The sequence below is a fragment of the Nerophis ophidion genome, linkage group LG08 (genome assembly GCF_033978795.1).
Source record: "Nerophis ophidion isolate RoL-2023_Sa linkage group LG08, RoL_Noph_v1.0, whole genome shotgun sequence".
In the NCBI taxonomy this organism is placed as follows: domain Eukaryota; kingdom Metazoa; phylum Chordata; class Actinopteri; order Syngnathiformes; family Syngnathidae; genus Nerophis; species Nerophis ophidion.
Genome location: NC_084618.1, coordinates 596989 through 610146, shown reverse-complemented (window position 1 = coordinate 610146; position 13158 = coordinate 596989). Strand labels below are relative to the sequence as shown.

Below are 13158 nucleotides of genomic sequence, written 5' to 3'. Positions count from 1 at the left end.
AACATTGGGACTGAAATTCAAATGATTAAGAAAAATACTAATTATGTGAAAATACCTTCATGTGAAAAAAACCTGAAATTGTGGTCAAAAACCCATACTATTGTAAAAATAAAATCATATCGTGTATAAATTTAAATTTTGTGTTGAAAAAATAAATATATATGTATCATTTTAAATTTTAATTTCTTTCAAAGACATCCAAAAATGTCTTTAAAAAATCCATTCCATCCTTTTTCTACCATTTGTCCCTTTCGGGCTGGCCAAGGTTGCTGAAACCTTGGCCAGCTGCACACCAAATGTGGAAAATAATCCAAAATAATCCTCTTCTTCTCACTTCAATCCTGGACATGACACAAAAATGTCAATTAAATCTTGATATTTTGATAAGTAAAGGTAGTATTGTGGAAATAATGTTGAATTTAATAACCACTACTGTTAATGTTGTGAAAATAATGTTAGTTTGGTAAGAAGTTAGTGTTGATGAAGTGTTAGTAGGTGAGCTACCTGAATGAGGTAATCTCTGGGGTCGCAGGTGTTGAAAAGTCTCTTGAAGAGCAGGTAAAAGCCTTCAGACGTCCTTCTGGCTTCCATCAGCTGGTAGTCCTGCTGGCGGTCCAAGGTCACATGACCCTCGCTGTCACTCCACGCGTCCTACACACACACACACACACACACACACACACACACACACACACACACACACACACACACACTTTATACTGCCCTTCAGACAGTGACACGCTCCGTGCTAAAGTCATACATCATGTGCCAAAGTGCTACACCATGTGCTAAAGTGCTACACCATGTGCTAAAGTGCTACACCATGTGCTAAAGTACTACACGGTGTGCTAAAGTGGTACATTATGCACTAAAGTGGTACACTGTGTGCTAAAGTGGCACATTATATGCTAAAGTGGTACATTGTGTGCTAAAATGGTACACTATGTGCTAAAGTGGTACATTATGTGCTAAAGTGGTACACTGTGTGCTAAAGTGGTACATTATGTGCTAACGTGGTACACAATGTGCTAACGTGGCACATTATATGCTAAAGTGGTACAGTATTTGCTAAAGTGGTACACTGTGTGCTACAGTGGTACACTGTGTGCTAAAGTGGTACATTGTGTGCTACAGTGGTATACTATGTGCTAAAGTGGTACATTGTGTGTGTAAGTGGTACAATATGCGTTAAAATGGTACATGATGTGCTAAAGTGGTACAGTATGTGCTAAAATAGTACAGTATGTGCTAAAGTGCTACACTATGTGTTAAGGTGGTATATTATGTGCTAAATGGTACACTATGTGCTAATGAAGGGACGGCATGGCGCAGTGGTAGAGTGGCCGTGCGCAACCCGAGGGTCCCTGGTTCAATCCCCACCTAGTACCAACCTCGTCAAGTCCGTTGTGTCCTGAGCAAGACCCTTCACCCTTGCTCCTGATGGGTGCTGGTTAGCGCCTTGCATGGCAGCTCCCTCCATCAGTGTGTGAATGTGTGTGTGAATGTGGAAGTAGTGTCAAAGCGCTTTGAGTACCTTGAAGGTAGAAAAGCGCTATACAAGTACAACCCATTTATTTATTATTTAATGTGGTACACTATGTGCTAAAATGGTACACTTTGTGCTAAAATGTTATACTATGTGCTACAGTGGTACATTACGTGCTAAAGTGGTACACTGTGTGCTAAAGAGGTACATTATGTGTTTAAGTGGTACACTATGTGCTAAAATAGTACGTGATGTGCTAAAGTGGTACACTATGTGCTAAAATGGTACACGATGTGCTAAAGTGCTACACTATGTGCTAAAGTGGTATATTATGTGCGAAAGTGCTACACTATGTGCTAAAAAAGTACATCATGTGCTAAAGTGGTACATTATGTACTAAAGTAGTACAGTATTTTCTAAAATGGTACAATATCAGCTAAAATAGTACACTATGTGCTAACGTGGTACATTATGTAATAAAGTGTTACATTATGTGCTTAAGTGGTACATTATGTAATAAAGTGTTACATTATGTGCTTAAGTGGTACATTATGTAATAAAGTGTTACATTATGTGCTTAAGTGGTACAGTATGTAATAAAGTGTTACATTATGTGCTTAAGTGGTACAGTATGTGCTAAAATGTGCACTTTGTGGTAAAGTGGTACAGTATGGTGTGAAGTCATACACTATGTGGTACATGGTACAGTATGTGGTACAGTAGTACACTATGTGGTACAGTAGTACAGTATGTGGTACATGTTACAGTATGTGGTACATGGTACAGTATGTGGTACAGTATGTGTTACATGGTACAGTATGTGGTACATGGTACAGTATGTGTTACATGGTACACTATGTGGTACATGGTACAGTATGTGGTACATGGTACAGTATGTGTTACATGGTACACTATGTGTTACATGGTACACTATGTGGTACATGGTACAGTATGTGGTACATGGTACAGTATGTGGTACAGTAGTACACTATGTGGTACAGTAGTACAGGATGTGGTACAGTAGTACAGTATGTGGTACATGGTACAGTATGTGGTACAGTAGTACACTATGTGGTACAGTAGTACAGTATGTGTTACATGGTACACTATGTGGTACATGGTACAGTATGTGGTATATGGTACAGTATGTGTTACAGTAGTACAGTATGTGGTACAGTAGTACAGTATGTGGTACATGGTACAGCATGTGTTACATGGTACACTATGTGGTACATGGTACAGTATGTGGTACAGTAGTACAGTATGTGTTACATGGTACACTATGTGGTACATGGTACAGTATGTGGTACATGGTACAGTATGTGGTACAGTAGTACACTATGTGGTACAGTAGTACAGTATGTGTTACATGGTACACTATGTGGTACATGGTACACTATGTGGTACATGGTACAGTATGTGGTACATGGTACAGTATGTGTTACAGTAGTACAGTATGTGGTACAGTAGTACAGTATGTGGTACATGGTACAGCATGTGTTACATGGTACACTATGTGGTACATGGTACAGTATGTGGTACATGGTACAGCATGTGTTACATGGTACAGTATGTGGTACAGTAGTGCAGTATGTGGTACAGTAGTACAGTATGTGGTACATGGTACAGTATGTGGCACAGTAGTACAGTATGTGGTACATGGTACAGTATGTGTTACATGGTACACTATGTGTTACATGGTACAGTATGTAATACAGTAGTACAGTATGTGTTACAGTAGTACAGCATGTGGTACAGTAGTACAGTATGTGGTACATAGTACAGTATGTGGTACATGGTACACTATGTGGCACATGGTACAATTTGTGTTACAGTGGTACACTATGTGTTACAGTAGTACAGTATGTGTTACAGTAGTACAGTATGTGTTACAGTAGTACAGTATATGTTACAGTAGTACAGTATGTGGTACATGGTACAGTATGTGGTACATGGTACAGTTTGTGTTACAGTAGTACACTATGTGTTACAGTAGTACAGTATGTGGTACATGGCACAGTATGTGGTACAGTAGTACAGTATGTGGTACAGTAGTACAGTATGTGTTACATGGTACACTATGTGGTACATGGTACAGTATGTGGTACATGGTACAGTATGTGGTACAGTAGTACAGTATGTGGTACATGGTACAGTATGTGGTACAGTAGTACAGTATGTGGTACAGTATTTGGTACATGGCACAGTATGTGGTACAGTAGTACAGTATGTGTTACATGGTACAGTATGTGGTACATGGCACAGTATGTGGTACATGGTACAGTATGTGTTACAGTAGTACACTATGTGGTACAGTAGTACAGTATGTGGTACATGGTACAGTTTGTGTTACAGTAGTACACTATGTGTTACAGTAGTACAGTATGTGTTACAGTAGTACAGTATATGTTACAGTAGTACAGTATGTGGTACATGGTACAGTCTGTGGTACATGGTACAGTTTGTGTTACAGTAGTACACTATGTGTTACAGTAGTACAGTATGTGTTACAGTAGTACAGTATGTGTTACAGTAGTACAGTATATGTTACAGTGGTACAGTATGTGGTACATGGTACAGTCTGTGGTAAATGGTACAGTTTGTGTTACAGTAGTACACTATGTGTTGCAGTAGTACAGTATGTGTTACAGTAGTACAGCATGTGTTACAGTAGTACACTATGTGTTACAGTAGTACAGTATGTGTTACAGTAGTACAGTATATGTTTCAGTAGTACAGTATGTGGTACATGGTACAGTATGTGGTACATGGTACAGTATGTGTTACAGTAGTACAGTATATGTTACAGTAGTACAGTATGTGGTACATGGTACAGTATGTGGTACATGGTACAGTTTGTGTTACAGTAGTACACTATGTGTTACAGTAGTACAGTATGTGTTACAGTGGTACAGTATGTGTTACAGTAGTACAGTATGTGGCACATGGTACAGTATGTGGTACAGTAGTACAGTATGTGGTACAGTAGTACAGTGTGTGGTACAGTAGTACAGTACGTGGTACAGTAGTACACTGTGTGGTACAGTAGTACACTATGTGTTACAGTAGTACAGTATGTGTTACAGTAGTACAGTATATGTTACAGTAGTACAGTATGTGGTGCATGGTACAGTATGTGGTACATGGTACAGTTTGTGTTACAGTAGTACACTATGTGTTACAGTAGTACAGTATGTGTTACAGTAGTACAGTATGTGTTACAGTTGTGCAGTATGCGGTACATGGTACAGTATGTGGTGCAGTAGTACAGTATTTGGTACAGTAGTACACTGTGTGGTACAGTAGTACAGTATGTGTTACAGTATGTGTTACAGTAGTACAGTATGTGTTACAGTTGTACAGTATGCGGTACATGGTACAGTATGTGGTACAGTAGTACAGTATGTGGTACAGTAGTACACTGTGTGGTACAGTAGTACACTATGTGTTACAGTAGTACAGTATGTGTTACAGTAGTACAGTATATGTTACAGTAGTACAGTATGTGGTGCATGGTACAGTATGTGGTACATGGTACAGTTTGTGTTACAGTAGTACACTATGTGTTACAGTAGTACAGTATGTGTTACAGTAGTACAGTATGTGTTACAGTTGTGCAGTATGCGGTACATGGTACAGTATGCGGTGCAGTAGTACAGTATTTGGTACAGTAGTACACTGTGTGGTACAGTAGTACAGTATGTGTTACAGTATGTGTTACAGTAGTACAGTATGTGTTACAGTTGTACAGTATGCGGTACATGGTACAGTATGTGGTACAGTAGTACAGTATGTGGTACAGTAGTACACTGTGTGGTACAGTAGTACAGTATGTGTTACAGTAAGTGTTACAGTATTACAGTATGTGGTACATGGTACAGTATGTGTTACAGTATTACGGTAGTAATATATATATTCATACTGTGCAACCTCGCACTCTAATATATACTGTACAGTATAGCATCATATTCGGAAGGAAGGAAGAGAAATGATGAGGTAACGTGGCGAAGGTAATAATGCTGATAATTAGTCTACAAAAATCCAAAGTAATGAATGACATTCTGTATCAATAAAATAATATGATTACTGATAATGATATTTTAGATAGTCACATAAAGTGGGAAAATAAAAAGCATTTTTAGGGTTAAAAGTGTGGATCCATCCATCCATTATCTACCGCTTGTCCTTTTTTGGGGTGGCTGGAGCCGATCATTCGGGCGGAAGGCTAATCATAAATTCAAATGTACTTGTGGCAATTTTTTTCAGCTGACCAAGTCCCTTTAACTTAAAGAAAGTAGAAAAGCAGTGAAGTGGTCAGCTTGTGTAAATGCTGAATAAAAAGAGAATACAACAAATCCTTTCAGACTGCAGAGACAAGATATTTCATCTTCACACTCACAAACTTTGTTATACTTTGCTAAATATTAGCTCATTTGGAATTTCATGCCTGCAACATGTTTCAAAAAAGCTGGCACAAGTGGCAAAAAGAGTGAGAAAGTTGAGGAATGCTAACCAAAGACTTATTTGGAACATGGCACAGGTGAGCAGGCTAATTGGGAACAGGTGGGTGCCATGATTGGGTGTAAAAGCAGCTTCCATGAAATGCTCACTCGTTCACAAAAGGGTCACCACTTTGTCAACAAATGCCTGAGCAAATTGTTTAAGAACAACATTTCTCAGCCCTTTGAGACACTTGTGATTTAGGGCTATAGAAATAAACATTGATTGATTGATTGATTGGTTGATTGATTGATTGATTGATTGAACAAGGAATTTAAGGATTCACCATTTACGCTCCATAATATCATCAAGAGGTTGAGAGAATGTGGAGGAATCACTGCACGTAAGTCATGATATTACGCACCTTCCATCCCTCAGGCATCAAAAAGCCACATCAGTGTGTAAAGGATATCACCATAGCCACATCAGTGTGTAAAGGATATCACCACATGGGCTCAAGAAGACTTCCGAAAACCCCTGTCAGTAACTACAGTTGGTCGCTACATCTGTAAGTGCAAGTTAAAAGTCTACTATGCAAAGCCAAAGCCATTTATCAACAACACCCGGAAACGCTTCGCCGGGCCCGAGCTCATCAAAGATGGACTGATGAAGTGTTCTGTGGTCCCGCATTACAAATTGTTTTTGGAAACTGTGGAACGAAGAGGGAAAGAACCATCCGGACTTAAATTCTAAGTTCATGATTATTTGCTAAACAAAATGTTGTTTGTCAGTGTGCAGATGAAATATCTTGTCTCTGCAGTCTATTCAATTGAATATAAGTTGAAAAGGATTTGTTGATTTCTCTTTTTATTTAGCATTTACACAAGGCTCGGGATCTTTCTGTGTGGAGTTTGCATGTTCTGCCCGTGTGTGCGTGGGTACTACTCCTGCTTCCTCCCACCTCCAAAGACATGCACCTGGGGATAGGCCCCTCCCACCTCCAAAGACATGCACCTGGGGATAGGCCCCTCCCACCTCCAAAGACATGCACCGGGGGATAGGCCCCTCCCACCTCCAAAGACATGCAGCAGGGGATAGGCCCCTCCCACCTCCAAAGACATGCACCTGGGGATAGGCCCCGCCCACCTCCAAAGACATGCACCGGGGGATAGGCCCCTCCCACCTCCAAAGACATGCACCTGGGGATAGGTTGATTGGCAACACTAAATGGTCCCTAGTGTGTGAATGTTGTCTATCTGTGTTGGCCCTGTGATGAGGTGGCGACTTGTCCAGGGTGTACACCGCCTTCCGCCCGAATGCAGCTGAGGTAGGCTCCAGCGCCCCCCTGCGACCCCATAAGGGAATAAGCGGTAGAAAATGGATGGATGGGTGAACATTAATATTAAAATATACAATAAAGCAACAACAACAAAAAATAGAGCACATATCTATCATTAGGTTGAAATCAGAAAACAAGCAACAAATCTGGCCAAAATAAAATCATGAAATATTGAAAGTCAGTCATAATAACAAAGTTACATTTAGAAACATTTCCCTTTCCACCTTTAAATCAAATCATCTTAAGAAAATATTGCATCTTGCTGCAGCATATTGTTTTTTATGATGATTCATTTGACCATTTCTTTGATTTGTTATGATGTTTTTAGTAGTTTTTCTTCTAAATGTCATCTTTGAACAAAATATGAAAATCTTATAGTCCATTTTATCGTTGGCCATATTTTCTTTTAGACAATATCAAAGTGTGAATACAGTAAAAAAAATATATAAATAAAAATCTTTGGAAAAACTAACTGAGCTGCCTGTTTTGTGTTTGTTTGTTTGTTTGTTTTTTACTGTAAAATGTACTTTAATAGGGCATTACTGTAAATGGTAAAATAGTACCACTTTTATTCTTACAACTGGCTTTTTTACTCTTTAAAAAAAGGTAAGTGTGATCTGGCCTTTTACTAAATAAAATAAATAAATAATGTGAATTGAAATAAAGTTATAAAAACAATCATATTAAATAAATATTTAAAAATAAATATATAGAATTAATAATAATAGGCTAAATACATACAAATAGTTCAAATAAATAAATTAAAATAATCTTTAAAAAATGTAATACAAATAATACAGTGCAATAATACTGGAAATACAATAGTTTCAAATAAATAAATACATAAAATGATAATGAATAAGAATAAATGAATAAAAAATAAGTACAACAATAATGAATGAGAATACATGACAAAATAAAAATAATAATAATAAAAGAAATGCTAATAATACTTGATAGAATGGCATCATTTTGGGGCCCGTGTGATGTTTTCCAGCCCCACCAACTCACCCCAAAATAACTTTTGCCTCCCGCCTCCCACAAGACCACCAGGTCGGCGCGGGTCAGCTGGCCTCGGTCCGACATCCCCAGCAAGACGCCGTGCTGCATGTGGGCCGCCCTCAGCTCCAAGGTCACCTCCTGGCGCTCGTAGCTGACGTTCCACGCCAGCCTCAGCTCGCCCAGCGGGTCCAGCGGCACCCGGAAGGGCATCGGCAGGGCCGGCGCCCGCTCGGCCGCGGTCCCGGCGACCAGGTCCACCACGGCCACGGCGGCGGGGGCCTGATAGGACGCCACCAGGATGACCGTGAGGGCGGCCAGGGCGGTGAAGTACATGACGGTCAGGTCCCGCAGGCGCAGGTCTCGGATCCTCATGACGCTCGGTGTCCGCGCTCGGTCCTCCCCTCGCGCTTTTTAAGGGACTCCTCCCTCCTCGTTTGTCTGTTTCTGTCCAACTAATGCTATTATTCCTGCGGCCTAACTCGATTGTCGTCCTCCAGGCCCCCGGGGTCACTCAAACCTGATTGTGCTCGTGTGCCACGCCCTAATTGATCCCTGTCCAACCATGGACATCATCAAGGGCCGCCCTTATGGCCCTCGCCGTCACTTCTCCTCGCCCTCGCCAAACGTCTCCCCGCCGCTGCCCTCCTCGGGCCACCCGTGACCTAATCCAGCCCTGCCAATTACGGGAGGCGCAGGCAGGATGGACGCCGCCTAAAAAGGTTAGCGGCGCCCCTGAGGGTGACAGGTGGCAGCGCGCGCAAATCAACACGCGGCAAAACACTTTTTCTGAGGCCGAGAGATGTTCTCGCTGGGCTGACAAGTCACTTCCCAAAACATGAGGAAAAGGGGAAAAGACAGACAGCTCCATGTGCTCCCGTTTGTCCCCCCTTTCTCCACGCGGCTCCGAGTCAGAAGGTCGGCTGCAAGCTCAAGCGTTTTGACGCTCGTACAAGTGGAAAAAGAAGTAAAACATTACATTGGAGGCAGAACCAGAACATTCCTGAATGTCTTACCAGCGTGAAAAGAAGTTCAGCGCCGGCTTATACAAGTCAAAAATGTTCAATGAAATCAATAAAACACAACACAAAAGCTCTTCAAAGCCTTAAAAGTGTAAAAAAAAGTTAGTCACTGTCTTTTAGAAGTGAATAATGTCAAATAAATCAATAAAACATATCAATAAAGTTCCTAAAAATAAGTTAAAAGTGTAAAAAAAGTTAATCACCATCTTATATAAGTAAATAATGTCAAATAAATCAATAAAGTTCCTAAAAATAAGTTAAAGTATAAAAAGAAGTTGATCACTGTCTTATATAAGTAAATAATGTCAAATAAATCAATAAAGTTCCTAAAAATAAGTTAAAAGTGTAAAAAGAAGTTGATCACTGTCCTATATAAGTAAATAATGTCAAATAAATCAATAAAGTTCCTAAAAAGAAGTTAAACGTGTAAAAAGAAGTTGATCACTGTCCTATATAAGTAAATAATGTCAAATAAATCAATAAAGTTCCTAAAAATAAGTTAAAGTATAAAAAGAAGTTGATCACTGTCTTATATAAGTAAATAATGTCAAATAAATCAATAAAGTTCCTAAAAATAAGTTAAAGTATAAAAAGAAGTTGATCACTGTCTTATATAAGTAAATAATGTCAAACACATCAATAAAGTTCCTAAAAAGAAGTTAAAAGTGTAAAAAGAAGTTGATCACTGTCCTATATAAGTAAATAATGTCAAATAAATCAATAAAGTTCCTAAAAAGAAGTTAAACGTGTAAAAAGAAGTTGATCACTATCTTATATAAGTAAATAATGTCAAATAAATCAATAAAACACATCAATAAAGTTCCTACCAATAAGTTAAAGTGTAAAGAGAAGTTGATCACTGCATTATGTAAGTAAATAATGTCATATAAAACACATCAATAAAGTTCCTAAAAAGAAGTTAAAAGTGTAAAAAGAAGTTGATCACTGTCTTATATAAGTAAATCATGTCAAATAAATCAATAAAGTTCCTAAAAATAAGTTAAAAGTGTAAAAAGAAGTTGATCACTGTCCTATATAAGTAAATAATGTCAAATAAATCAATAAAGTTCCTAAAAAGAAGTTAAACATGTAAAAAGAAGTTGATCACTATCTTATATAAGTAAATAATGTCAAATAAATCAATAAAACACATCAATAAAGTTCCTACCAATAAGTTAAAATGTAAAGAGAAGTTGATCACTGCATTATGTAAGTAAATAATGTCATATAAAACACATCAATCAAGTTCCTAAAAAGAAGTTAAAAGTGTAAAAAGAAGTTGATCACTGTCTTATATAAGTAAATAATGTCAAATAAATCAATAAAACACATCAATAAAGTTCCTACCAATAAGTTAAAGTGTAAAGAGAAGTTGATCACTGCACTATGTAAGTAAATAATGTCATACAAAACACATCAATAAAGTTCCTAAAAAGAAGTTAAAAGTGTAAAAAGAAGTTGATCACTGTCCTATATAAGTAAATAATGTCAAATAAATCAATAAAGTTCCTAAAAAGAAGTTAAACGTGTAAAAAGAAGTTGATCACTATCATATATAAGTAAATAATGTCAAATAAATCAATAAAACACATCAATAAAGTTCCTACCAATAAGTTAAAATGTAAAGAGAAGTTGATCACTGCATTATGTAAGTAAATAATGTCATATAAAACACATCAATAAAGTTCCTAAAAAGAAGTTAAAAGTGTAAAAAGAAGTTGATCACTGTCTTATATAAGTAAATCATGTCAAATAAATCAATAAAACACATCAATAAAGTTCCTAAAAAGAAGTTAAACGTGTAAAAAGAAGTTGATCACTATCTTATATAAGTAAATAATGTCAAATAAATCAATACAGTTCCTAAAAAGAAGTTAAAAGTGTAAAAAGAAGTTGATCACTATCTTATATAAGTAAATAATGTCAAATAAATCAATACAGTTCCTAAAAAGAAGTTAAAAGTGTAAAAAGAAGTTGATCACTATCTTATATAAGTAAATAATGTCAAATAAATCAATACAGTTCCTAAAAAGAAGTTAAAAGTGTAAAAAGAAGTTGATCACTATCTTATGTAAGTAAATAATGTCAAATAAATCAATACAGTTCCTAAAAAGAAGTTAAAAGTGTAAAAAGAAGTTGATCGCTATCTTATATAAGTAAATAATGTCAAATAAATCAATACAGTTCCTAAAAAGAAGTTAAAAGTGTAAAAAGAAGTTGATCACTATCTTATATAAGTAAATAATGTCAAATAAATCAATACAGTTCCTAAAAAGAAGTTAAAAGTGTAAAAAGAAGTGGATCACTGAGTAAGTGTACATGTGTGTGTCCTGGGCACTGGAGGCTCCTCTACGGGGTTTTGGGGCACTGGGAGGTTAAGCCCTCCTACTCCTCTTAACCCAGGTGGTCCTGGTACCTCCCCAGGTGGTCCTGGTACCACCCCAGGTGGTCCTGGTACCACCCCAGGTGGTCCTGGTACCCCTTGGTACCTGACTGCCCCTGAGCCAGGGATATGGTGAAGACCTCAAGGGCGGAGCAGGCGGAAGACGGTAGTTGAAGAACTACCACAACGCCTGCAGCACAAAAGGGTTCCAGTGGTCTTGGATTCCATGCTGCTGGACCCTGACCTCGTTCTGTCACAGATGGTGTGGTGACTTGGTGACTTGGTGACTTGGTGACTTGGTGACTTGGTGACTTGGTGACTTGGTGACTGTGTGTGCACCCTCCATAAAGGGACACACCCCTCCTACTTACCTTTCTCTCTCTCCTTCTTACCTCCTACTTACCTTTCTCTCTCTCCTTCTTACCTCATACTTACCTTTCTCTCTCTCCTTCTTACCTCATACTTACCTTTCTCTCTCTCCTTCTTACCTCATACTTACCTTTCTCTCTCACCTTCTTACCTCCTACTTACCTTTCTCTCTCTCCTTCTTACCTCCTACTTACCTTTCTCTCTCTCCTTCTTACCTCATACTTACCTTTCTCTCTCTCCTTCTTACCTCATACTTACCTTTCTCTCTCTCCTTCTTACCTCATACTTACCTTTCTCTCTCCCCTTCTTACCTCCTACTTACCTTTCTCTCTCTCCTTCTTACCTCCTACTTACCTTTCTCTCTCCCCTTCTTACCTCCTACTTACCTTTCTCTCTCTCCTTCTTACCTCCTACTTACCTTTCTCTCTCTCCTTCTTACCTCCTACTTACCTTTCTCTCTCTCCTTCTTACCTCATACTTACCTTTCTCTCTCTCCTTCTTACCTCCTACTTACCTTTCTCTCTCTCCTTCTTACCTCCTACTTACCTTTCTCTCTCTCCTTCTAACCTCCTACTTACCTTTCTCTCTCTCCTTCTTACCTCCTACTTACCTTTCTCTCTCTCCTTCTTACCTCCTACTTACCTTTCTCTCTCTCCTTCTTACCTCCTACTTACCTTTCTCTCTCTCCTTCTTACCTCATACTTACCTTTCTCTCTCCCCTTCTTACCTCCTACTTACCTTTCTCTCTCTCCTTCTTACCTCCTACTTACCTTTCTCTCTCTCCTTCTTACCTCCTACTTACCTTTCTCTCTCTCCTTCTTACCTCCTACTTACCTTTCTCTCTCTCCTTCTTACCTCATACTTACCTTTCTCTCTCTCCTTCTTACCTCCTACTTACCTTTCTCTCTCTCCTTCTTACCTCATACTTACCTTTCTCTCTCTCCTTCTTACCTCCTACTTACCTTTCTCTCTCTCCTTCTTACCTCCTACTTACCTTTCTCTCTCTCCTTCTAACCTCCTACTTACCTTTCTCTCTCTCCTTCTTACCTCCTACTTACCTTTCTCTCTCTCCTTCTTACCTCCTACTTACCTTTCTCTCTCTCCTTCTTACCTCCTACTT

General features: G+C 38.6%; 1 protein-coding gene across 2 annotated transcripts in view; it reads right to left on the bottom strand.

Moving 5' to 3' along the window:
- The window catches only part of dbh (dopamine beta-hydroxylase (dopamine beta-monooxygenase)), a 70572-nt gene extending 61930 nt beyond the window's left edge, over nucleotides 1-8642 (bottom strand). For both annotated transcript variants that reach the window (XM_061907286.1, XM_061907288.1), the window contains exons 1-2: nucleotides 8277-8642; nucleotides 505-651 (exon numbers count right to left, since the gene is read on the bottom strand). In XM_061907286.1, coding sequence (XP_061763270.1) covers nucleotides 505-651; nucleotides 8277-8639 — 510 coding nt within the window. In that variant the 5' untranslated portion in view covers nucleotides 8640-8642. The remainder of the gene's footprint in view (nucleotides 1-504; nucleotides 652-8276) is intronic.
- Nucleotides 8643-13158: the final 4516 nt, after the last annotated feature.